The sequence below is a fragment of the Megachile rotundata genome, chromosome 16 (assembly GCF_050947335.1).
Source record: "Megachile rotundata isolate GNS110a chromosome 16, iyMegRotu1, whole genome shotgun sequence".
Classification (NCBI taxonomy): Eukaryota; Metazoa; Arthropoda; class Insecta; order Hymenoptera; family Megachilidae; genus Megachile; species Megachile rotundata.
Window position 1 is genome coordinate 13,609,585 of NC_134998.1, and position 26,626 is coordinate 13,636,210.

The following is a 26,626-nucleotide window of genomic DNA, read 5'->3' on the forward strand; positions in this document are numbered from 1 at the left end:
CGTCTGGTTATTATCTCGATTGAAACGTTCTCGAAGCATAATCGAGACTGGACCAACGGTAGGTCGATTCGACCGATTAAAAAGCTGACGAACGAGAAGACTCGTTGGATTTGTCATTGATTCCTGGCAGGTTCGGAGTCAGGCTAGCACACTCGTTAGGAAGTGGCCGAAGCGTTTGCCAGGACATCGATACTTCCACTCCGCCAGCCGTAAACCGAGCTATATTAGTCCCTGATAATGGTTTCGCGAAAGAGAAATTTTTGTCCCGCGCATCGATCGCTCGAGAAGTTAGCGAAACCCCTCGAGGTATTGTTCGAAATGAAATTGTCGCGGAAAATATATAAAATCGATGCGCGGCAAATAAATAGAGAACGGAAGACGGGGGTGGAAGGGTGTTTCGGTAGCATGGAACATTTCCGTCTCGATACTGCTTGGCCAAGATTGCCAGTGGCCGTTTATCGCGGCAATTTGCGGGACAGTTGGTAAGAAAGTTGCGGTGATTGTCCCGCGGGCATTAATTGGCTACATTATACTCGGAGCTCTGTGCTCCGCGCTATGCAACGGAAAGGAAATCGAGCGTGACGATCGACCGGGAGGATCTGCATCGGCCTCTCGACGCCGCGCCGCATAACCGCAGATACGAGGGGAAAATAATTTCGCGAGATACTCGAGAATACGTCGTAAAGTTAAAAGGAGGATATTCTTCCGCCTTTGACTCGGTCCAATAAACAAAATCAAAGAGTCGTCGGTTACGGTTACGCGAGTTTACGCGCCGATGCAATTTGCGCGATCGTCGAGCGCGCTTCTTTCGATTTCTTAATTAAGTGTCTCTCGAACGGGAAACGCGAGTACGAAATTGTACGTCGCTCGGCTGCGAAACGAAGAAGGGATACGCAGAAAAAGAGAGAGCGATCGAAGGAAAAAATCAGGCAAAACTATATCGGAAGATAATGAGGGGGTTGCCGAGTACCGGTGATCGAGTCCATTCACCGGAGAACAGGAATAACACGAAGCAACTAACGCGCCGACCATTATAGGCCAAACTCGACGATACGTTTTAAAAAAGGAATTTTAAAATTGCCTCTCTATCGACGCGTAGTCGCGCGTCGCGTCGCGTCGCGTCGTCTCGCCTTTGTCGAAAAAATTCTGGAAAAAATTCTGGAAAAAATTGAAATAATCGGAAAGCGAAGCCGATCGAGCCAAATAGTTGAGAGCGCGTATCTCGATAACTAAATTTCGTAATACTTGAAAAAACGTAATATTGCACCGGCGTGTCCATCTACGTTACATAAATAGAGTGTTCGGTTAAGGGGTAAAATTGCAGCGTGTAGGAAAGTCGTGGTTTCTCTAATCCTGGCGAGTATGCTCGAACGATCGTGCTGCGTCGAAGCCAATAAATTTTTCGCGTTACCTGTACCAATAAAATGAGATAGCGGGAGTAGAAGGAGGCATCGACGCGATTCTGAAACAACTATACTTATCGAGGATCGTGCCTCGCAGGGTCTGATGGAACCCCGCGTTTTCAGTCCCGCTTCTGTAATTACTATCCTTCCTCCGCGTATACAGCATCGTTGTTCGCCTCTTTACTCCGGTTCGTGGCCAAAAACGACCACTTCCCGTCGAGTTACTCGCGAAACTCGTCTCGTGTCAATCTAATCGACCGACGTCGCAAATTTTTTTACCGAACCGCCCAGTTTCCCGCCCAGAAAAATTGCTCGAAGCTCGGCTTCTTAGCAGCGGATAATCATTTTTTTCTTCTCTCTTCCTCTTTCTTTCTCTCCGTGTATATGTATATTATACATATACATATATATGTATATGTACATCCCTCTGAAAATTGTCGCGGTCCGTTCGAGCAGACGATCACGATAAAAGCATCGGACAATAATAAACAATGCGTGAAACGACAAGTACAGCCGTGCATTCCGCGAGATGCTATCGGCCGAGCCAAGCGGAGCCGCAATCAATCATTCGAACCGGATAAAATATAAAATACGCTGCCATGGGGTCGATCCACGCGTGTATGTGTTTGCCGTTTTATTTATTTGCACGGTCATGCAAGTTCCGCGGAATTAACGTATTTTTTGCACGCGACCGCCCGGATGACGGGTCGATCCACGCCGCCTTTTATCGAGCTTTTATCGTTGCCCACCGCCTAGGACCTCCGTCGTTTTATACCGCTCTTTTTAATCCAACTTTCACGCGAAAAGGATGAAGGATCGTTTCGAATCTCGCCAAGGGTATCTCGAGTCGACTTTTGTTCGCGATCGGAAACAGGATATTCGCGTTTCCGAAATAAAACCGACGAGTATCGAAAAGCTCGGACACCTGGACCGGTAGTCCAGGCGCGAGAGGTTAAGGACGACGTTGCACGAGTGGCACGGAATCCTCGAGACGATTCAAGGCTGCACCAACGTCCAAACGTACGATGAAAAAAGAGAGATCTGTTCGTAGCGCATAAACGACGAGTGGCGAGTTCATCGTGATGGATGATACACCATCGCGGTGTATCTTGTATCGCGTTATCGTGGCTACCACTTGCTTATTAAACTGTTCGGTATTCGTCGTGGAGCCGGATAACAAGGCGGGCACGATTCAACGGCGAGGAACGACACGAGCCTTTAAAAACGAAGGGTAAGCGGAGAAGGAAGATCGATGCTCGACGTGGCTCGGTCAGAAACTTTTAATAAATGTCATCTGCTACCGTGGTAGCTCGACCGGCTCGTTATAAATTGCTACCGTGCGAGACGGTCCGCGCTCTTTTCAAACGCGTCAGAAAAATTATCTGATTCCCTGGAACCGTCTCCGAGCTTCGCTCTCGTTCGTTCCCCTGGCTACCGACTGGCCTCGCGATAACGCCAAACCTTTTATTAATCGTGTTTTTGCCTCGTCGGATATTTGTTCGAGTCGTGTATCGCCTATAGAAATTTCATTCGAATCGGTGATACGCCTTGTCAGTTCGGAAGCAAACGTCTCTAACGTCTCCATCTTTGCCGACCATCACCCAACTAAACTAACAGAAAACTTGAAAAATAAGACTACTATGTACCTCCTTCCTTCGTGCTTAACCCCGATCCCGATAGTCCAGTAAAATCGAAAGCTGCCCACCGACTAATCGTTCGCGTTACTATTGCAAACAATTTCATCGGAACGCGAACGTGATTCGGAAAAAGGAAAACATCGTTCGAACGAGCTACACCTGACCAGTATCGATCGACGATCGAGAATATCCTAGCGAGGATCGACCGATAGTATTCTGTGGACACCCGGTACGAAACGGATGATTGCGCCTCGCGAACGCAACAGATCGCTACGTTATTATTTTCGCCAGTTATCGAATTAGATGTTGGCTTAACGGGTACGTACGGACACGGTCTTCTCGTGCCTGCCTCATAGGCGTACATACGATGCCCTTCTTTGCGGGAGTATCATCTAACAGGCTACTCGGTTTCTGAATTTCTGTGTCCCCCGTCCGACGACTCGTTATTTAGCGATACGAGCAGGATCGTCGAGAACCAGTCGTAAGAACGCGGGGAACTAGCGCGAGAAATCGTTAATCCTGTTCCATCCACGGGGCAAACGTTCATCGATCGAGACTGATCTAGTGCCGGAAGGAAAGGTAGGAACCTATGATCGCGACTGGTGCGTAGCCGTTCACTTTTACGTCGAGTCGTCGCGGTTCAATTTCCTGCGGGAGTTGTAAATTATACCGATTCCGGATCGCACCATGGATGACGCCCATGGGCTCCTCTTCGAGCGTCCTTTTCTCTTCCCGATCGCTCTTCTCCGTTGCCTCGCTCCAACGCCCTCTGCCGCTCTGTCGCCCTATCCTCCTTCGTCGTTCGAACGACCCTCTCTCTCTCGCTCCCTTACCCTAATCCCCGTCGATGTATCCGAGTACGAAAATAGGGGGCATCCCCGAGATTACAGCTCACTCGTTACTACCTACAACGTACTTACGTTACTTTTAGAACTGCTTATTACTGTGATTACCGGCGCATAATGCGACGACCGAGCGTTCTACAATTTATTATTGAATTGCTATAATACGGACCCGCGTCGATACGTTCTCGTACACGTACACGTCGTGGAAAAAAGGATACCTGGCAAAATCTTCGACCCTGCCAATAAGAGATCGCGCGAAAATTTCTCTCCATTAAAACCCGTACGTACGTTTCCTTGTTCGTCGTGGGTTCTGCCCTTTCAATGGACAACGATCTGACAACGAACCAGAGGAAACGATACTCCGGCAAAGTGGCTCGATAACCGAAAAGCGAACGTCACGGTGGCTCCATTATCATTTTTTCCCGGGCTTGCTTTAAATCGTTCGATTTAGATGGCACCACTATCTCCGGACTTTTGCACGGGGTAACCGCATACGGAGCTGGCCATTACCGCCGGTGGTGCAGCTGGTCGAGTGTGTTTTACCGAGAAAAATCTATCCGGCTGGTATATAACTAGCAGATCGTTCGACGCAACAGGATTTTTCCGTTTCCGAGCACGTGAAACGCGGAAGAAGATGCCCAAGGCGGACAACAAGGTTCGATACGCACACAACGAGGGACAAAATCACCGGTCTCGTCACCTTCTATCCCTCCATTTCACCGCGCGATTCATTGTTGCTTTCGTATTTCGAAATAACACATTTAAGGGAACAGAGGGACGAGAACCGATTTCTAGAGCGGGTAATTCTGTCCCGATAACGTTACACGTTGTTGGTAATGCGTACTTTCGACACGGACGAGCCGCAGGATCTAACGTTTAACGCGTCTTCGCCTAACGTGTTCTTAACAACTTTTTTCGAACACCGCCCCTTCGTAAACGCGGCAATTTCCGATTGCTTCATTCCGACCAATAAATATCCTCTAATTGCATCGTGGACCGGTAACAGCTTAAATTTAAACGATTAATCGAACAAGTCGTGACCCCATCGTGGAAATCTTATTTGTTTTTCGTTTTCTTAACTTTGAAATAATGCGCGTCTCGATAAACGGTGCCGCTACCGCCATCTACCAACGATCGTTCAAACTAACCGATCCGAAAACAACTACTTTTTTGCCGATTCCTCTCCACGGACGATACCACCAACGCCGTCTACCGCTACTCGATTAAAGTATCATGTTGCGCGATGTCTGGCTCGAGTAAACAAATTTTTGAAATTTTCTATAAACGCAAAGTATTGGCGTAAATGTTCTACTATTTTGTTCTAAATTAGAAGATTTACTCGAAACGAAATATATCGAAGCTACGGACTAAATGGAAGATTCATTGTTAAAACGTCGGTGCGCGTTCGTCGTTTGTCGATAAATGTGACCAGTTTTAATTGTTGTTTACAATTAAGAACAGTCGAAGGAAGCTATTGCTTCTTTCATAACCATTACGTTCAGAAGGAGGTAACCCGATTATTTTACTTTTATATTACACAGTACTCGATTTTATTGCGATAAGAAACCTAACCTATCGATGTAAACAATGCAAATCGTTCTTTCAGCAGCATGTCGTTTCTTCCCGCAACATAAGAACGTACGCTCAAGATTGAAAGTCGTTAACGAACGATTCGACGATGCAGAGAACAAATTTACCCGTTGTACCCATGCAACTGGACTCGTCGATCGCGATAAAGATAAGCATGGGTGGATCTATGTTTCAAGAAAGAACGTTAATGGGTCGTTCCGATGTATGGCACAAAATTAAAATCGTTAAAGGAACACAATATAACAAGGAGACAGTGCTGAAAGCTATTTTGAACGCCATTGAACCGGCAGAGTTAATTCCTGTCAAATATCAAGCTAGCGGAGAAGACACTTTTTTCCTAGCACGGAACTGTGCTCATGCTCTTGACAAACTTTGCAAAACTAACTTGATAATCAAGAATCCTGAAGGAGATCCTCTGATACTAATAGTAACTTTGGGATACGCGTCCATTCACGATCTCAAACTAAATCTTCAACCTTTGCTGCTAGCAGCTATGAGTAAGAGATACGATCCTAACAGGAAAGCTCTAGATTTGGAAGAATTTCACAGAGATCCAGAGGTATCTAAAACGATCTACTGTCCGCTAACCCAACAGAGAACCTTCAACCATGTTATGAAATTAATCAAGACGGCGATTGCTGCTGTAGAACACCTAAATTTACAGAAGAACGAACTGACTAATCTGTTGGCCATAGAAAATTCTAATTTGACCACCGTCAAGTACCTTGATCTAAGGTACAACAATTTAATCTCTATGGAATTGCTTGCCCCTTTGAAAGAACTACGTATAGTAAAACTATGGTTGGATGGAAATCCTTTGTGCGAAAATTATTCAAACTCGAAACAATACATAGAGTCCGCGAAAAAGTATTGTCCTAATTTGGTTCAGCTGGACGGAGTTTACGTGAAATCTAGCAACTTGCCGCTGTCTTGCGCCAACTATTTCAAATGCGAGGCGAGGGAGGAACTGGTCATTAAATTCGTCAATCATTTCTTTCATCTGTACGATCAAAGCGATAGAACTGTTCTGAGAGGACTGTATTACAAAAACGCATTTTATTCCATGAGCTTTGGTATCTCGTCCGCTGCGGCTCACAAAAGAAATCTTGGTCAATTTACGGCAAATAGAAACTTACTGAGAAACGCTGACCCTAACAAAAAACGGCAACACCTCTATTACGGACAGGACAATATTCTAGGCGGTTTGAAGAGATTACCACGATCTTATCACGATCGAAATTCGTTCGCGTGCGATTTGATGCACGACGACGGTAAATGTTTAGCGATCTCTGTCAGTGGTTTGTTTAAAACATTGAACAATTCTTCTCAAGTTTTATCGTTCAATAGAACGTTCGTGATATTAGCTGGTCCCGATAACGAGTACAATATTCTGAACGATCAGTATCACGTCGATTCGGCTCCGGAAGAAATTTCACCCGGTAGTATAGAAGCGAAAATTTCGTACGAAGAAGTAGCGCCATTGTGCTTCAGTGTCACGGAGAAGAAGGAGTTGTTCAATAAATTTGTGGAGGTGACCACCTTGAACAACGAATGGTGTCAAACGTACTTGGAAGAAGCCAAGTGGAACATAAGGAAAGCGATTTCAAATTTTATGAAAGATTACAAATCTTCCGCTGTACCGAACGAAGCATTCATGAGATAGTACTGTATTTTTCTACGTGCAATGTATTTCCTCTGTAAATATTACTTATAAAGAAACATATTTTTATTTATTGCATCGAATACAATTTTTTTCTTCTGGATCCTCTATCTCCTACATTCTTGTTTTAAAAGCTAATTGTAAAAAAATTACTGGATAATAAACCGTTCAGACTTAAGCAAGCTTTATTTGTCGCTAATAAATCTCGAAATAACGTATCGTTGAAAGGAACGACCCCCCGTGAAGCAACTTCTCAATGATCCTGCGATTATGAGGTCGCAGTAAAAAAACGAGATATCCTTGGTAAACGATGCATTTTTTATAAATAAAATATTTCTACGTTAAGTCATGCTCAAACGCTATCGTGGATCAACAAACGCGTCGTGATGTTACTCCTCTGGCATTTAGAAGAAACTCGGAGGATACTCGCTTCCACTTCGTCAAAAGGTTATGCATTCAAGGATTATAGTGATTACAGGGGACGAAGCGAGTGAGACGAAATAGCGGTATTACATCGATAATCAGGGTTTTACCTTACTAGATCGATTATTTAACGAGCATCGTTAATCCGTTAACTTTAATTGGTCTCTGACAAACTCTATCAAACACTGTTCGACACTCGAATATTTCTTATTATTAGGAGCACCGGTCGCGAGTTCGCCATTTTCCCATCTTCTTTAGGAAAGAAAAAAATAATCGATGCCACCGCAAGTTCAACGAGAGAAAGAAGACTCGTTTCGCTAGTCATCCGCGTCGTCGACGCGTTTTAGGTTCACGTCGATGGAGCAAAGATCCTAAACGAACAATTAGACGCTAAATAATCGCTTCCATATTTGTCTCTAGATCCCATCATATCCGCTTCCCATTGCACAACCAGACCACTTCCTGCTCTCGAATCGTGCACGCAGGAAGATGCTACCAAGATAAATAATCTACCTCTCTGACAATAACGAACGTTACGCGATCACGTATGTTTGTCGACCGAGTTATTTTGCCAACAATTATAGTATCTGCAAGTACAATAAAATAATTGTCGCCGTTGTTACCTACCGTGAGATTTCAGACAACCTCCCACGAAGGTTTTTCCCGGGGAATAAAACTAATATTCTCCGACAAAAGTCCGAGAAACGGATCGAAAACAAGCAAGTTGATCATCGCGCGAAACACGAATAATATTTCAAGATGGTTGAGATCGATAAGGCATCGGAGAAAGTCAAACCATAGAGATCCTATGGAAATTTTATTCCGAGAACTAAAAACGTATAGAGAACGAGTAGAATATTAAAAGACGAGAATCCTACGAATGGACAAGTTTTTTTTAACCGCGTTGCAAATCTAAAGCGAAGGCAAACATCCTGATTACAAAGGGTTAATTAAAAGATTGTAAAGGTCTTGGCAACGTTAACGATCGTGGAGAGAAAACGAAACGACAGGATTCGACCGAGCGACCAACGCATCCTTGTGCCACATTCGAATCGACAACGACACATCGGTAGCACGAAACCGATCTCGCGATTTCGTGATTGCGACACTCTTCGTCTACGTAGGTACATATACTTTGTTCCTGTCGAGAAGATGCGCCGTTTTGTCAGGAAACTCTCTCTCTCTCTTCTTGGTAAATTTCGTCGAACGATGAAATTGCTTGAAAAAACATACTGGTTGAATAATGGATCGACTCAGACTCGCGGGATGAACGAAGAAATTGTTCGAAGAATTTACATAAGCTAGAGACGTATTCGGGTATCAAATAACTTCCAAGTAATTAGTTTAAGAATAATTTTACCACCGTAACTAAACGCAGAACCGTATCCGTGAGATTCGTCCGGAGACGAGTCATTAAATTGGAGCAAACTTGCACCGTTTCTCCGGTAACGAATACGCGCTTCCCTCCAATTAGGTTTGATCCAACGAAACTCGCCTACCGATCACGCAACACTTTCCACCAATTTCTCGATATCAATATCTTCCCAACTTGATCTCGGATATTTTACGAGTCCTACGTCGTCTTATTCGATAATTACGTAACGAGCACGAAGAAAAGATTCCAACCGTTGACGTTGGACTATTAATTGTATGTTAAAATATCAGATGTGAAGAAGGAGGGAACAAGTTACTTCCGAATCGATCACCGGTGAACGCGTTAAATCAGGAACAGCAAGAAATTTCTCGTTGGAAGATCGTTTCCTTCTGAAGCGGTTAGAGATTGCCAGGTGGATTCGTACGATCCCGTATAAATTCTATTTTCCTGGCATTGTTAGTCCGTTAGACTGGCGACTAATTAGCAACGAAGAGCCTCTCGCTCGTTCGTGGTCCTCTCTCTGAAAATCTCTCACGAGAGTTGCGCATACGTTACCAGACCCCTTCCCTTCCTTTCCCTTCCCTTCTTTTTCTTCTTCTTCGTCGTCGATTCTCGCACAATTTCGCCCCGAATAACCGGTTGGTAACGCGTAACCCACATTTACGTAACAAGTCGCAACGACGAGGAGGCGCGAACAACATCCAGGTGGAAATGATCCTTTAATTCGCGATCGATTCTGTCGAGCACGTTCGAGAAATGTTGGAAACGCAAAGGACAACGAAGACGATTGCTCAAGCTCGAAGGGTAATCGCTGACTGCCAATGTAAAACTGTCCACGTTGATCGATCGGCTTTACGCGATCGAACGTCCATGATACTCGACGTTTCGAAGTATTAATAGACTCGCTGTAAACTCTACTTGCAAAGAAAAGAAAGAAAAATTCGAATAATTTCGCGATGCCCATCACCGGCGAACTCCAGAAACATCGAATTAGCACTAACCTGTAAGATCTCGAATTACGGGAGTTCATTGCTCGAGATCTTTGTCTGAAAGAATCGAAGCGATCGCAATAAATATAAATAATTTAAAAGAGAAAAGTGGAGCGATACGCGAAGCTAAATTTCTCCGAACAAGACAATATTAGAACATGAACGTCTAAACGCTCGTTGATCGTCTGTTTTTCGAACAGTGTCAACTAGTAGGCCATGCGACTGTAACATTGGACGACACCTCTTGAAATTTAAGGAATCCGACAGAAAGCGAGTCGCGTAGAAAATCGGCGACGAGAAGAGACGAGGAACCGGCTTGCTTGTATAACGAAGTCTCTTCCACGTTCCGGCACGCGTTTATGCAACTTTGCTTTCCGAAGATTCATACGCGCGCGTACGCGTGCACGTGCACGTGTACGGTTCAACGACGAGGACAGCGACACCGTGAGTGAAAGTTATGCCAACTGTTGCCTCGTAATGGTCCATTCGTCGTTAAATCGACGCCGTTGCATCGGAAACTGCGAAAAATCGCTAATATCTTCCTCCATTGCGCGAAACGCAAATCGAATTTATCTATCGAAAACGGACAGCTCATAAATCTGATCCTGAAAACACCTAACCGCTAGTTCCCTGAAAATTGCAAGACTTCTCTGCTCGTTGTTTCGGAAATCGAAGAGTTTATTCGTTAAGATACTTCGGCTAGGGGATAACGCGCAGGTGGAATGCTCATCAGGCCTGACGCTGGGAAGTATCGATTGTTTCAGCGGCGAACAATATTGGGAAACGTTTGAAACGCGATTGTTACGCGTGTGTGCTCGATAAAAAGTGGAGCAACGTTTTAAAGAGCGGTATCTCGTATCAGGAACGTTCGACTTCCCATAGATTTCCCGTTGGAAAAGCGAACTCGAAGAAGGGCCCTTGCATTCCACGATCCCTGGGAAAGATTTCGCTTCTATAGAAAATGAATTAATCGTCGCGCATCGTGAACGAAACGGAAGAAATTCGGTGGTTAGGGAAGTAGCCGAGCAGATTGCGTAAGAGACAGGCGCGTGTCAGCTCCGAGCCGCGATGAGCGTATAATTATTCCCTTTTTCGCACGGAATTGCACCGACTCCCTTGTGCACGCTGTGTCACAATAACGAGCTTGCCTTCCTCGCTCGTGCAATTAAGACCTCGAGCGAGTGGTTCGCCGAGACAGCCTTACGCTCGCTACGCCGATTAATCTCGCTTTTTATTCCAAACTCGAACACGTTCGGATAAAGTTTACGAACGCGTTCATTCAGACCCCGATCGAGTAGCGTTAGTCGACAAATAATATATATCGAGAGTCTGCCGATCGCCGGAGGCATTTACCCTAATTAACTTTCACACCTGTGCCAACGGTTTCATCGAGTTTCGTTCGGACGCGAAGAAAATATTTGTTCGAGCATGTAATACTTCGATTTGCACGCGATCCAACGAAGCGGCGAACGGTCTCGATAAATCCTCGCTCGTGGCCAAGGAAGAAGAGGATCCTCCTCGCGAGGAGTTCGGTATGATCTGGTAGGGAGGAGGAAGGGGATCGTCGAGGGTCTTCTCTCGTCTCCGTCACGTGAGAAAGTGAAAGCAAAAGGCGAGCGGTCTGGCGAGGAATCGAGGAGGCATCCTCTTTACAACGTCCTCCTCCGACTAGGCGATCATCCCGAAAATTCTCCCGATTCTTCCTTGTTCGTTCGCTTCTACGCGTTTCTTTACAAATATTATGTCGATCGAGTGCGTTACTCGACTCGAATTATCAACGTCGTCTTCGAAGAGATCTGACTTCGTTTTCGTCGCTGACCAAAAACGATAAGATCGTAGGACACGCTAGAAACGTCATTGGACACGAACGAAAGAGCGGAAAAAAGGTTGATAAAAGAATCGACAAAACGTTGCTTCTTTTTCGCGGGAAACGTAATTGCGACAATGTAATCGACTCCACGATGCAGGTGGAAGATAATGCGCTCGAGCTACTGCACGCGAGGAGAATATTCAAAGAGAGAACAACCTTTCGGGATATAAAAGCTAAACGCTCGAGAAAGGAGCATCGTCTTTAAAAACACTGCTGTTTACCTGCGACCGAAATTCTCCAAAATCACGAGTTCCTCGAGAAAACAAGAAAAGAAGAAAATCGTCGAAATAGAAACTAGACGTTATAATTAGAAAGCGATACGAATACATATATTACAATTTCATTCTCTTCGCTCGCTTAGGAGCAAAATTAAAGGCTTTCGCTTTCTCGACGTTCGATCCGTATAAAAAAAAAAAAAGTTCCTTTGTCGCGCGAATAAAATTATCGTTGGTTGTTGCACCGCGCACACACCGGGAAACAATCAATGACGACGTTCGGTGAAATTTCTCAATGACGGTGAGGGAATATGCCGCAACGAGAGAGAAAAAACGTTCAACAAATGCCACGAGTTTCCTCTAGTGCGTGGAATGGCCACATAGACGCACTTGCTCGGCGCAGCGAAGGGTCACGGGTCAACGATGTATTACCACTTTCCCGTACATTTTTATCCTATAAATATAAACTCTGTCGTTGCTTATTCGATTACGAATAACTTCGCTTACGTAAACATTATAAAATTGTATTGTTGGAAGTACGAATTTATCGCGCTTTCTCTTCGCGCATTAACGACCTTTACGGGAAATTAAAAGCTTTCGAACGCAACAGTCGCTCGATGGAAATCTTTGGAATCTCGTAATTACGTAATTCCAAATGCACCTACGTTTTCTGCGAAAGAAGAAGATAAATCGAAGATGCTTACTTTACAGACAGCTAAATTTCCTAACCGAGAACCAATCGACGTGTTCGCGTCAAATATCGATAGCCAAAACGATGTCGATACCGCTCCAGTTCCTATTGCTTTCCCTGCGGATTCACGAAGCAATAAATCGCGAATTCGTGAGGAAGACTCCACGAACCGAACGTGCATACGAACGTGCGGCGAACGCTTTCACTAGCGCTATTCGAGAAATCGTAGGAACGAAGGGTAACAGGGCAAAGGGAGCGTTTACATCGCGGTACTTTCGGCGGATACTGTACGCGTCCTACGATGACAGGGAACATCGGTAACGCGCGCGAAAGTGGCGATACAAGCAAACTCTTCTAATGTCTAGGAGAAAACGATGTTCTCGCGCGAGGAATCAGCCGCGTACGTGGATTCCTTCAACTTATTCGTCGATCGGTGGATCGAATCTCGAGGTACATACGCATCGGCCTATGCACGGATGTATCTGACGGAAGTCGAGTGTTCCCGCATACGCTTAACACCTTTTTGTATCCGCTCGAGAGTAAGAAGAAACATTCCGCGGATGTGGCTCGTTCGAGAAACGGCCAACAATCTCTCGGAATGCCGAGTTTTAAATCGTTATGCAAATTTTCATCGCATTGTTCCCTACAACGGCCCAACTACGCGCTTACTTTACTCCATCGACTTTTACCACCGTTTCTTGAGTTTTAAGTGTTATTCGATCGATGGAGGAGCCCCGTGATCCAATATCGTTTCGTTGACATCTTCCACAAGATGCTCGCTAATTGCCCTTCACTCGACCCTACCCTCGTCAATTAACGTTCGAATAATTGATTATCGAAGCTGCTACGGTTACCGTCTTCTCATCGAGGCTACGAAACAAGATCCCATCTTGGAAAAATGGTTTGACCGCACCTTCGACCTTCCTTGCTTTCTCTACCGGTATTATGGTCGCCATGCGAATGACATGCTCTTCGAGATTTTCACGCAAATAACCGATCGCGAAGGCGTACGCGTTGACAAGACCGCTAAATTAACGAACCACGGAACTCTAGTCGCGATAAATTCTAGTTCTATTTAAATCAATTTCAAACTTACCGCGTATTTTCACCACCACCGACGCGTAAAAACAAGACTTATATCAAGTTCGATTAATCACCGCGAGACAGAATTAAAATGCTTAATTGGAAGTACTTGTTTAGCAACGCAGCTTCGATTGCCTGGACACGGTGGAATCGCGATTGGATGCCCTAAAGCGATTCGCAACCGAGTCTCGTTACATGTACTTTTAAATAAGAATTAACCGAGCAACGGAGGCAACCGTATTGGCCAATTGCGAAATCGAAATTACCGTGGAACTCGGAGCAAACCTCGGTGGATGGCACCGTTATACGTATCATCTAATTCCTTCGCATCGGTTTTAGCGACGTCGACGATGTGAAAAACGTGTTTTTTCGCGAGAGTGTATGGCGAAGAATCGTTCGACCGTACGATTAGACTAGGTCGGTGCTCGAATCACGTTTCAGCGACACGCTGAACGACCTTTGTCGTCTTCGTGCCCTTTGCTACGGTGATCGGGGATCTCTGCAGCTCAAAAGGTGCATCCAAGGAGTGCTCCGTTACATTCCACTGGATTTGACTGTACAGAATGCAGAATTCATACTAGAAACTGCTGGGAAATTAATGTTCCAGCCACTCTATATGTACACATCCGTCAAGTTTGTAAAAAAACTTGCGAGTCTAAAATCGGCTAGAAGGCGTGCGAGAGTAAAGAAGACTCGATTCGAGGAAATATTTCGTTGGTCGATGTAAATGAATTGATCGGTATCGTCGAAGGTAAAATACAGAAAGGAAACGCAAGGCAGTCACGTGGGTTTGGTGTTCCGCGAAGATCGAGGTCGTACCTCGACAATCGAAATTTCGCAATCGAAACCGTCTCGTATCCTGCTGCACGATGTTTACTTTGCGTAACACCGCGAAAGAAGGCAGGAAAAAGTTTTCGGCACGTACGTCCCGATATACCCCCTTCGAACTCGGAAGGTTGGAAACGAGATTAGCGCGTTACGTAAAACGAAATTACTCGACAACTACATTTCGATTTACGATTTCCTCGCCGAGGGCTTAATCGCGTCGAGTGGCACGACGTTTTTCAATGACCGTTCGCCTCTATTACGCGCGATGAGCTCGCAACGAGGAATCTTCTCAGCCTTGGAGGGCGAAAGTTGTCTTCGACTCGTTCGTAGATGGCACGATATTTGCACCTACGAGTCGCGTTCTTTCGGTGTGAGTAGGAACGTTAACTCCGTCGATAGTGTTACGTCCAATGATCGATGATCGTTCTACTCGAAACGTGTTTAGAATATTACCGAGTGCGAGAACAGGAATACGCTTAACTCGTTGACCCCCATGGATGATGAACTCGAATGAGAAGCCGTAACAACGAAACTTTTAACAAAAGGCAACATTTTTCAAGCTTACGCGTTTAATCGGGGGATTTCGAAGGTCAACCTTGAAAGGTTCTGACCCTTGTCCGAAAGAAGCGTAGGTCGCAATCGAGCGAAGAGGGTCGCGAATATTCGCGAGGATGATCAAAGAAGAGCGGAATAGCATCTGTCCGGTGATCGAGCGGAGAGTGACGTAACGAAGCGGGTTACGTCCTCTAGCTCCATCGGACACGTACACACGCGCGTACCTTTTCTTGGAAGGAACCCCTACCTTGTTCCCGAGGCCCAGAGCCATCCTCCCAGAAAGCGTTTCCCCGCTGGGTATCCTCTTCTCGGTCGAAGCGTTCTCCTCGAAGTCGCAGTCGCCTCGAACGATCCTCTCGCGAAGGTAACGCGGGATATCTCGTCATCTTTTTTCCTAACGAACGCGACCGTACACGATTATCGTTCATTGAACACTATGGAACACCTACGACGTCTCTTGTTCCTTGCATGGGGTACGTTTTTCCTCTACGGAGGAATCGTAGATAAGCTTCGCGAGTTTTCGAAAGGGAAAACCATCCGCCGATTCGCTGTCGCTATCGCGTGTTCTCGAGCGAAATCGCGAGTTCGCTATAATATTTGCGTGGCGTTTTTTCTTCGAGATGGTAAAAAGACTATGGCTCTCGTCCTCGGAGACCGTGACGGACCGTGAAAATCCATAAATGCGTTCGTGTTCGAAGTCGATACTTTCGAAACGCGTTTTCTCGAGCCAACGAAAGTGATTTTTCTTTAGAAACGTATTCTTTCATTGCACTTTGTTGCGCATCGATCTAAGATACCGCGTATATAAATCTTTTACGGACAATCGAATCCGTGGTGAAACCAACTATCTCAACTTCGAATACGTTAACTTTGTTACAGTGGCTGTTTTCTGGACCTGTGCGTTGGCTCTTCAACGACCACCGCCCAGATACTCCCAACAGTACATGCCGGAAACTTCCTTCACTTGTCGCAACAAGATCGTAGGAAGCTATTACGCGGACCCTGAGACCGACTGCCAAGTGTTCCACGTTTGCGTGTCGGTCTCTGGCACTGTTCAGGATTACAAGTAAACTATACCTTCAGAGTCTCGTCATTCCATTTTCCCAAATTACGCGTTCAAATATTTCCCGAATCTCGTCCGAAGATAATGGAAAGGTGTATTTCTCTGTTTTTCAAGGTTCTTATGTCCTAACGACACGGCTTTCGATCAAGAGAGTCAAACGTGCGCCGATTGGTACGACGTAGACTGCGAAGCCGCCACTCTCTATTACGCGAGTGACAATTTCGACCTCTACCGAATCGGATCTGGCCTAGAATCGCTTCATTACGACAGTATTCGTAGCGACGCGGAACCTCAGGATCATCTTCAACGTAGCGAGACCAGCGACCCTGTCCGCTCGTCCGCCAACAATCTCAATAGAATATCCTCCAACAATTACAACTCGAACGGCAACAGAGATCTACGCGGCAGCAACACGGGCAATTATTACAACAACCGAAACGGCAAGGACGACGATTACGAGAACGACAAATCCTACAAGGACGAGGTTAATCAAGAAACGAAGAAGAAGACGGGAGTCAGGAAGGTTAGCAGAAAGCAACAGTTCAACGACAACGGCAACGGCAACGGCAACAATTACGTTTCATCGAGCACACCTGCGCCTGCCGTCGTCGGCAATCAGAACACCTACACGGGTTTTTACAGTGGGAATAATTACAATCAACGAGGTAACGGTTTCGCCTCCTCGACCAGCACCAAGCCTCAAGATTATAACAGAAATCAAAACGTTCAAGGATACAATTCACCGTCCTCCACTTATAAACCGTCCACCAACTATCAGAACAATTACAATTTCCAGTCCCCTAGCACGACGTCCAAGACGACTATTTACAACGCTTACAACTCCAATTACAATCAACAAAATACCGGTACCTACACTCAGAGCACGACGGCGAAACCGAACAATTACAACAAGAATTATCAGAGTTACAACAACGCTGGCCAGTTCGTACCATCGACCACTTTGCAACCCAGCACCAATTTCCAAGTAAACGATTACACGAATTATCAGCGAAATTACAATAATATTCAACGCGGAAACGGCAATAACGTACCTTACCAATCTACCACCGCTGCACCCGTTTACGATAATACTTACAGCAACAATAACAATAACGGACAATATAGACCAGCTACATCAACCAGGCAAGAGGTTGCTCAGACCACTAAATATTTCCCAAGTTTCGCGAGCAGCAGTTACGCGCCGACAACCTACAGTCCAGCAACCAAGAAATATATCGATAACAGTCAAGCTCAAACCGTAACCAGGAATACGGAGAACGGGCAATACTACGAGAAATCTAGCCAGTCGATTAAGAGTTCGTCTCAATATTACGACAGCACGAAAACTCCGAAAAAGGCAACGCAGTACAATTACGATAACAACGGGAAATATTACACCGAAAGCAGCACGAGCAATTACGAGTTCGCGAGATCATCCATCGGAATCGGATTCAGCCCTGCGAGTATCAATCACTTGGCCGAAACACCGCGATCCACCACTCCAGTGCCAAGGTAACCCATCGCCGCGCGAGCTTTTACGTGTACAGTCGACTCTCGTTCTATTACCATCTTCGAATGGACTTTCTTAGTGACGCGAAACAATTATTAGATGTAACGAGAATCGCCTGTACTTTTCGAAACGATACTAATTAATTTTATTTGAAATTCTTTGCACAGGAGAGTTTCCACCGTGACCACTTACAACCCGAACAGCTACGATTCGAACACGCAAAAACCAGCGCAACCGCGAACGACTCCTCGAGCGAGCACGTACGTCAGCGGGTCAGCTAGACCCTTCTCGTCGACGTCCAGACTACCCAACACCACGACGCCTCGACCAAAATCTGGCAAGAAGAACGATTACGATTACGCCTACTACGACAATACCGCTGGTCTCGAGTACGATAGTTTGGACTTGGAACACGTAACCGGGAACAAGGAATCGACGAAAATCGCGAGGAATTGATCGCGAGGAAAATCGATTAATTAGGAGAATCCATCCTTGCCACGCGGATCGTCGTTAGTTTTAAAAAACTTTGGGAATCGATGATGGATTATTGTGGCCAGTGTATCGTCAAAATCGGTTTTCGATAATACAGAGAAAAAGAGAGGGAAACATTGAAAATCGATTTTGTTCTAAACAATAGACACACAGAGATCCTATTTTTTTATGAATTTAACCTAACGAATATTTCAATGGATCTACATATATCTCTCTGATCTATCTCTTCTTCCTTTACAGTATTGTAGGATAAAGAACTGTGTTTGCATAAGTTAATGTTGCGTGTATCGTTAAAGTATTAGCATTAGACAAATTTTATAATAAAGATGGCACTATAATGCCTTATTAAAAAGAAAACTGCTTTCGATGAATGATTTGTTCATAAGAAATTCGCTACTACTTTACCGTCGAAAGATAAGAAAAATTTATTTCAAACTACTCGTAAATTATTTGGAAAGTTTAGTGACCACTCTTATTGTTCGATAATGGATAATATTTGAATGCGACATATTTCGCATGGCAACTTGAAAAAGTATTTTTACGCTTCGCTCTTACAAATTATTGTTTCATATACATGTAAATAAAGTATTCGGTAGTAACGTTTACCATCTTTTTATTTCGTTCCTTTTAAATCTGCTTAATGTAATTGCCATAAAGTGCAATAAAGTAATAAATTTTCATGAAATGTAGCGTTTATTTACCGTATCTTCCCAACTTTACACGAATTTAACGGAAAACGAAATTTTATGTGAATTTTAGTGAAATTTCCAATAGAACGATTGCCGACAACGTTATCAGCGAAGCGTAAACGCTGTGCCGCGTCGCTTCGTTAGTCCGTGGTCTGTTGACTTTGACTTTGACGCGATCAAGATTAGCGATTCTACTAATACTCTCTCTACAAATAAAGTCAAGAATACTAGACGCTTCGAGTTACCGGTACGAGTTACAGACTTGCGATCCACAATCACCGATTACGGAGGTTGCGCGCTCAGTGGAACTCGTTTGTAATATTAATTAGTTAATATTTATTCGCGAATAAAAACTTTATCTACTCGCCTAACAATCGACACTATATTATGCACGATGTAAATTTACCGCCCTAAATCGTAGAGGGCATAATAAATCCTCCGTTTTGCACAATCGGTATCTCAGTACGTGGAATACAAAGTTCCGCGCGACGATGAATCTATTCTATACCTCGTTGTCCGTGGCAATACTTTTAAAGCTGCGCGATTTCTCGCGAAGCGACTCGAAGAGTTCGGAATTGAGATGTTCCAATTCTTCGCGATATATAATTTCCTTTATTTCTTAAATAATATATGAATATTTATTACGATAAATAAAAATGTTTCTTTAAAACGTTAATATCATAGTGACAAAGAATTAGGCTCGTTCAAATAGGATTATACAAACTTATAAATACTTTAATTACATGTGAGTATATACTTGTTTTTACCGAAGCATCGTGTTTTATATTATATAAAAATATATTTTTAGCATTCGTAGCAGTCGTATGTTTGTTAATGACATTGAAACGGTAACATTATGTCAAATTTAGGTTATTGCATAACCCATTTATAGGTTATCTCTTCGATGTTATTTAATGAAAAGTGAAAGAAATTTTAAATAAACGTGTATTGCAGAAACTTTAAGGAGAAGAAAAATGGGTAATGTTATGAATTTTGCTGTGTCGGCAGCCGATGAAATTATACCGAAGCAACCGCAAATTCAAAAAGTTCAGCATCATGAAAAACACAAACCTGAAGGAGAGCCTCCTCCGGAATGTCCTATGCATAAGTCGTCGGCAAAAGAACCTACTAAATCCGCTAGCGAATGTCCAGTCAATGACATGTCCAAAGATGAAATTAATCCCCTTAACATGGTATATTACAATCTTTCTCTGCTTTAAGTAATCGTGTAACAGAATAGGTATTTGAAACTTAATCCTATTACCACAGATGCCAGCAGCTAATCAACAACCTGCACCAGATCAACCGTTCCCATTACCTACTGAGAGACAAGTTTCTTCCATACCAAAAGCAACGGAGGAAGGTGAATTTTGGGTATATCCGTCTCAGCAAATGTTTTGGAATGCCATGCTTAGAAAAGGATGGCGTTGGAAAAATGACGATATATCTCCTAAAGACATGGATGATATAATAAAAATTCACAATGCCAACAACGAACAAGCTTGGAAAGAAGTTCTGAAATGGGAAGCGCTCCATGCAAGGGAATGCGATAGTCCGAAACTGCGTAGCTTCGGTGGTAAAGCCACGAAATATTCGCCGCGTGCACGGATTCGATATTGGATGGGGTGAATTGTAGTTTTATTTTAAACTAGCCAAAAATTTCATTCCTGATAAATAACCTGTGTAATCTGTATGATTTTAGATACGAATTGCCATTCGATCGACATGATTGGATCGTAGACAGATGCGGTAAAAATGTGCGATATATAATAGATTATTACGACGGTGGACAAGTGGACGAAAAGTATACGTTCGCTTTATTAGATGTTAGACCAGCTATGGATTCTTTAGAAAATATTTGGGATCGCATGCGGGTGGCATGGATGCGTTGGAAATACTGTAACGAGTCACAGGAATCAGAGTGTGCGTCGAAAGCCCAATGAAAAAGAAGATTAGAAAAGATTAAATAGAACCGAGTTTCGCAATCACATGCTCGTTTTGTAAGTTGCGCGTTCTAATTATAGAATCAAAGTCGCTTATTAAACAAACGAGGATGTGAATAAACGAAAAATTTTGAAAATTTTCTTTTCTTTTTACAGGTATAATTTAAAAACTCGTTTCTTATCTATCATTTATCGCTTTATCGACAGCGCTAAAATCCGTTCATTCGTTTAAAATTTCTTTAAAAACGCTGTGTACGTCGAACGAAACTGTGTTCTGAAAGTACAAAGAAATTATAACGAACCAAAGCTCGCTTCTCGCGTAACAACGATACGTTGAAACGCGAGAATACTGCCTGAAATTCAAAGGTCGAAACATAAAAAATTTCCAAAATAATTTATGTTAAAAACAAATATATTTTCCAATCGCTATTTAAAAGTTTGAACATCTTAAATGACAGTAAATACATGATACAATATTCTACGTTTAATAATTATCTGTTAAGTTATGGCCGAATACGTATATCCCGTATAAATATGTATATATTGCATTATTATACAGTATGTAATTAACGCATTGTCGACTGTTACAAAAATGTTTAATATGTATATAACGTTAGGTATTAAATCGAGATTTCGATAATAATATTGTGTTATTATGGAATTACATCGGTTACAGAGTATTTGATATATTTTTCCGATTTCGATAATTTTACCCTGCATTCATTACAATAGTACAGAAGATTCGTATTTCTCTACGACCTAACAATTCGTTTACTTCGAGTACCACCCTTCTTAAACAAGTACAATATTCGCGTTTACAAATTATTTCAAAGGTAAATAAGTTCTGGGTCAATTGATCAGAATTTCAGGAACACTTTGTAATGTACTCATTGGTGTAGCTAGGTCTTTCGTTTGGGGTAAGCTTTACAGATATTGTCAACGTCTCGTCCAAACGTGTGACCAGATGACTTTCAGAAATGTCCTCATTCGAGAATTTTTAATTAACATTTTTAAGAGGGCAAGCTCACCCCGATCTTTACCCAGTTACTCCATTGAACGTGCTTAACTTAATGGAACACGAAACGTACCGAATCTTAATATTTTTAAATAGTGTTGTGAGGCAGGTAGCCAACACAGTTGCTGGAACCGCAAAGGCAGCGCGTTTTACTAAAAGTACGGGCGGAATCGGCAATTCCGTCAGCATAGCTAAAAGTTATTTCCTCGCCAACTTGTATATCTCTAGACGCGAATAAACATAACCGAGGTGTCGTTCCTTCTACTCTTATAGGTACGAGATTAGCATTCGGTTCGCAACTGTGATTAGCGTAACGTCCAATGTTTCCGAAATACTTAGGATCTATGCATGTTACGATAGTCTGATCTCCGATATGCTCAGAGACCACGAGAACATAATTCATACTATTTTTATTCGCTTCGACTCTGTGTCGAGCTTCTTCGATACCTATCACTTCACCGGCATATTCACAAATAAATTGACCTTTCCTGATCAACTTGCTGGTGAAAAGACCAAAACCTTTCTCACCGATTTTCGATACTTTTAAGCTATTCAATGGACCATTCTGTACTACTCGGTTACCGCAATCTTTTTTGCAACTGCAGTAACAGTTGCATTCGACTATTGGCCCTGATAGTTTTTCCGCTAATACACCGTTGATATAATTAGGAGAGCCACGTGTACAAGAACAATCGGTACAGTGGCTCGTACACGAACAACCTACCGAGTACACGGATTCGAAATCTTCTATATCTATTCCAGAACCTGGTATATTATTTACTATATACATGACACCAGGTATCGTATGCTCGTACTCGTCGGGACAAGCACTTGCTTCCATGCTTACCGCAACTTTATATCGACGAAAAATTCAAAAAGAAATTCGACAGAATCTTTCAAGGAAAGCAATCAACAATAAAGGAACAAATTTTATTGTTTTCTCCTTTTTTTTCTCGAAAAAACTTTCGTTATTATTAGTAAAAAGTTCTAGAAATAAAATTACAGCTATTCTACGTTCTGTCACTGACCTGAAACAATCCCTCAATCGACGATCTGATAGATTGTAGCGCACTACCGTACGGTAACGGGATAATTTTATACCCCACGTAAACTGCGACGCCAAGTAAGGAAGCTTTAAAAGTAAATTTCAATATTCTGCTTGATAACGATTGAGGAGGCACTCTAAAAAAAAAAAAATGGAAAATACTTTGGTATCCGTAAACTTTCGTTCGTGATAAACTTATATTAACTGTAAATACCGCATGATAGGCCATATGTCGGAAGATCGCACTTTTCCCCAATTCTCTACTATTCCATTAACGTGCCCTATTCCAACGACTCCTACGATCCTTGGTGGTTTTAATCCCGGGGAATGTTTGACCATAGTAGCTGCTTGTAAATGATATGTTAGATACACGTCTCTCTCTTTAACGAACGTCCGTTCTATTGCTGGATATTCCTCTTTCATAGTAGTAATCATCTCTTCTATTACATGCTTTCGTTTATAACGTTCTACGTCTTGCTCGTTGATATGCGTATCTAAATGCCTTACTAGCCACAAAAGTTTTATAATTTCCCACCAAGATAATGCTCTTACAGCACGCTGAACTGTTATACTAATTGACCTATCAGCCAACTGAATAATACAATTTGGTACCTTTTTTGCCTAAGGAAATACCGTGTAACATGTAATTGTCACAAATTACTATTTAAATGCTAATTAATCTATGTAGCTTAGTTTACCTCTTCAAATGCGGTACGAAATTCACCACCGGGTGGCATTCCAAGTTCTTTTACAACATGGGTTACCATTCGGTGTAATATGAAATGTAGAAAACCATAAAGTCCATATTCCTTCAACATGTCAGTTAAACTTTCTATGAAACAAAACATGTGAATTCCATGTCAGTAGATATTTTTAAATACCTAATCGAACACACTTACTTAAACTTAAATCCGTGGCATTACGATATAAAACCTCCTCGGCAATATTTAAAAAATCGATTCTGGCTTTACATAATTCAACTGCCACTATATGAGGCTGTACAGCCCGAATTATCTTTAATTTAAAAAAGATAGTGTTCATTTCTTAAAAGTAAAACTTCCCAATAGTTAACTTAGGGAAAAAATTAATGAAATATTTTATTTACCATTGCCACGTCGTTTTGACTTTGAACACTAAAATGTGCTGTCCCTACTAAATATAATTTTCCTCCATTCGGCGTAGTAAGCAATGTTACAGTTTCTGGTAGCCTTTCATCTATAGTTTCGTCATATTCATTTTGATTCTGTATATCGTTTTCACTATTTTTATTGGCCTGATCATGATTATCAAATTTCAATTGATAGCCAACAACTTCTAAAGTAGGAAAAATTTTCATTTAAATGTATAACCTAGTGCTAAACATATTTATGAATATCTATCTTAATATATCTGCAAAAACAAAAACTTCTCTGAATAAATATTAAAGTTACTCTATAAATGACAGTAATATACCTTGATTTTTATAAACTTTTCTTCTATTTCTGTGTTGTACTGACATTTTAAAAGCATCAAAATACTACTGTATTAAGCTTACCCTATAATTCAGTCAATGGCTTTACATTGATTTTATTATCATATTAGAGAGATAGTAAGAGACACAAAATACTCTGACTCTTTCTATGTTCCTCTATAGAAGCCTTAAAACATTAATTGTTTCAATGCTCCTTTCAACTATAGCCCAAATTTCTAACTACACCTAACATTTTTCCAATCAAAAATAAAAATCCACTATATTACAGTATAATATAATTTTTCATATATACTATAATAATAATTCATATTCAAAAACTTTTCAATTTCATGTTATCACCTGTAGATTGTTCTTCCTGTTTTTCCATTGCAGATGTCTTATTATGACATTCACTTTTTAAATTACACATCTGGTCTACATCTATTTGCAACTCGTTAAAAATTAACTTTTCACTCTGTTTTTGTGCTTCTGAATACTTTGTATCGTTAACATCTTTTTTATGAATTACACAGTAATGTTTATTACTTTCAGCATTTATAATTTCAGCAGAATTTGTATCCTTCGATGTCATTTTAACCTAACAATTAAAAACACGCTTCGCATTAAATTCTTATTCATACTAATTTTGGTAATTATTGCAACATATGAGAAGTTTCAGACTCTGTTTTATCGTGTCAAAATTTTTTTAAGATAGATGATTTATTTTCTCTAAACTATTAATAAAATATGTTTAGTGCATAAACATAAGAACTTCCATTATTAAAGAACAACAAATATTTTCTTCGATATTAAGAATTTTACAAACATCTGCACTTATTTTTTAATAAATAAATGACGCAATGTTCCCCTAACCTTACAAAGTAACAATATGGTCTCGATAATTGCATTATTTTAACAACTTAATTAAACCAATATTTGTTCAGATATATTAGAAAGTTTCATCTAAGGACAACAATCATGATATAACATTTCCCAGCTCATAAATAACAAATGTAGAAGAAAATTACTGACAACGACACTTGTATCCTCTCATTATTACCTGTGTTATACAAAAACTATTCACAACAAAAATATATGAAAAACAATCGATCGTCTTCCACTTATGACAGCAATAAATTTAATAAATGCATAAAAAGGAAATCCAATTTCGCCTACATAACTTTAATTTTTTCTTATTCGTCAACTACTTATACATATAGTCACAGACAGCAGCACACCTGAACCTGAACACACCATCTGTACCATTTACTCGCCACATAAATGTACCGACTATCGATTGTTATCAATTTGTAATTAAATGCACCCGAACGAGAAATAATTGTATTGTATTTATTAATTGCATTAACTTCATTTTAAGATACGATATATTAAATTTCGAACATAAAAATTGAAAACAGTTTCCAATTTTTTTTTTTTTGCTTGAATTATTAGTTACGAATTATTCTTGGCTCAGAATTATTTTATCAATAAAGTAAATTGTACTTCAATTATTATTTTTAAAATTACACATAATTTTTTATATTACTATTTAAATTTATATAAATTTATTTCAACAAAATAAAATATCACTTACCAATCTGTTGAAGGTTCGGTCGGTTCAGATGTAGGGGTGAAGCAGATTGTAGTTCCATTTTCCTCTCATAAAGTACTATAACATAAATAATATGACAATTAATTTATAATTCAAATAGAATGATTATAAAATGTTAGAATTTAAACTATGGGATATGAGCAGAAGAAACACAAGATTAACAGAGGGCACCATCTCTTTCCGGATTTCAACAAGTTCAAATCAAAAAATTTGTAAGCAGTGACAATTACGAATTACTTCTACTGTTATTACGATCGCAATTTTTCTATCTACAGTGCAATACAACTTCAGAGTTTTTATATAATTTAATGTATTGACTATAAAACAGAGACAATACTTACTGTAGCTATTCTTATTGCTGCGTACATGCTGTCGTTGTCTTCACATTGCACTTTTTACACTTTTCACTAAGAATTACAGTTATCCACATTCACACACATTTACCGAAATAAATTACAAACAGAATTGTGATAATGAAGCATTATTTTACAAAATTTGTACAAAAAATTATGAAATTTTCTTCTTTGGAATTGTCCGTGTCAAATACCGATCGCGCGCGTTACCTTACTGAGGAACAGTGACGCCACCCCAAGCTACGGGGTCTACACAATCACGTAGCGCGAAATTTGAACGAAGATAAAAT

The 26,626-nt window shown here is 41.6% G+C and overlaps 6 protein-coding genes across 19 annotated transcripts in view; 3 read left to right on the top strand and 3 right to left on the bottom strand.

Annotated features, from left to right (window-relative positions):
* LOC143266018 (uncharacterized) overlaps positions 1-15,592 on the bottom strand; it is an 80,331-nt gene extending 64,739 nt beyond the window's left edge. The window contains exons 1-2 of one of the 6 annotated variants that reach the window (XM_076541221.1): positions 4,055-4,811; positions 3,727-3,945 (exon numbers count right to left, since the gene is read on the bottom strand). In XM_076541221.1, the coding sequence (XP_076397336.1) occupies positions 3,727-3,729 (3 nt within the window). In that variant the 5' untranslated portion in view covers positions 3,730-3,945; positions 4,055-4,811. Of the gene's footprint in view, positions 1-3,726; positions 3,946-4,054; positions 4,812-9,488; positions 9,913-12,711; positions 12,881-15,411 lie in introns of those variants that run through there. The other 5 variants (XM_076541219.1, XM_076541220.1, XM_076541216.1 and 2 more) reach the window with 5 other exon arrangements.
* LOC100875783 (nuclear RNA export factor 1) lies at positions 5,081-7,208 on the top strand. 2 transcript variants are annotated; one of them, XM_012280575.2, is made up of 2 exons: positions 5,081-5,393; positions 5,492-7,208. In XM_012280575.2, the coding sequence occupies exon 2, from the start codon at positions 5,564-5,566 to the stop codon at positions 7,136-7,138; it is 1,575 nt and encodes a 524-aa protein (XP_012135965.2). In that variant the 5' UTR covers positions 5,081-5,393; positions 5,492-5,563; the 3' UTR covers positions 7,139-7,208. The 2 variants fall into 2 exon arrangements, with proteins under 2 accessions (XP_012135965.2, XP_003701253.2); XM_003701205.3 differs by having other exon boundaries at positions 5,495-7,208.
* Positions 15,506-18,832, top strand: LOC100875735 (uncharacterized). Its single transcript, XM_003701123.3, has 4 exons — positions 15,506-15,637; positions 16,044-16,230; positions 16,342-17,739; positions 17,905-18,832. The coding sequence occupies exons 1-4, from the start codon at positions 15,601-15,603 to the stop codon at positions 18,191-18,193; spliced, it is 1,911 nt and encodes a 636-aa protein (XP_003701171.2). The 5' UTR covers positions 15,506-15,600; the 3' UTR covers positions 18,194-18,832.
* Positions 18,833-19,427: 595 nt separating this feature from the next.
* Cchl (Cytochrome c heme lyase) lies at positions 19,428-21,541 on the top strand. Of its 3 annotated transcripts, XR_001095220.2 has the most exons (5): positions 19,428-19,663; positions 19,873-20,111; positions 20,188-20,543; positions 20,621-20,918; positions 21,018-21,541. XR_001095220.2 is itself a non-coding variant. In XM_012280571.2 (4 exons), exons 2-4 carry the CDS (start codon positions 19,893-19,895, stop codon positions 20,859-20,861), a joined length of 816 nt encoding a protein of 271 aa, XP_012135961.2. In that variant the 5' UTR covers positions 19,428-19,663; positions 19,873-19,892; the 3' UTR covers positions 20,862-21,541. The 3 variants fall into 3 exon arrangements, 2 of the variants coding, with proteins under 2 accessions (XP_012135961.2, XP_012135963.2); XM_012280571.2 differs by having other exon boundaries at positions 20,621-21,541; XM_012280573.2 differs by having other exon boundaries at positions 19,927-20,111; positions 20,621-21,541.
* On the bottom strand, positions 21,256-22,717 carry LOC100875961 (histone-lysine N-methyltransferase SETMAR). The gene has a single exon (XM_003701125.3). It carries the CDS (start codon positions 22,715-22,717, stop codon positions 21,965-21,967), a length of 753 nt encoding a protein of 250 aa, XP_003701173.1. The 3' UTR covers positions 21,256-21,964.
* Positions 22,718-22,771: 54 nt separating this feature from the next.
* LOC100875895 (traB domain-containing protein) lies at positions 22,772-26,537 on the bottom strand. 6 transcript variants are annotated; one of them, XM_076541213.1, is made up of 8 exons: positions 26,325-26,537; positions 25,966-26,040; positions 24,732-24,969; positions 24,027-24,235; positions 23,821-23,935; positions 23,620-23,753; positions 23,136-23,542; positions 22,772-23,058 (listed from the first exon to the last, which is right to left on the bottom strand). In XM_076541213.1, exons 3-8 carry the CDS (start codon positions 24,961-24,963, stop codon positions 22,887-22,889), a joined length of 1,269 nt encoding a protein of 422 aa, XP_076397328.1. In that variant the 5' UTR covers positions 24,964-24,969; positions 25,966-26,040; positions 26,325-26,537; the 3' UTR covers positions 22,772-22,886. The 6 variants fall into 6 exon arrangements, with proteins under 6 accessions (XP_076397328.1, XP_076397329.1, XP_012135956.1 ...); XM_076541214.1 differs by lacking the exons at positions 25,966-26,040; positions 26,325-26,537 and adding an exon at positions 25,432-25,649 and having other exon boundaries at positions 24,027-24,232; XM_012280566.2 differs by lacking the exons at positions 25,966-26,040; positions 26,325-26,537 and adding an exon at positions 25,432-25,648.
* Positions 26,538-26,626: the final 89 nt, after the last annotated feature.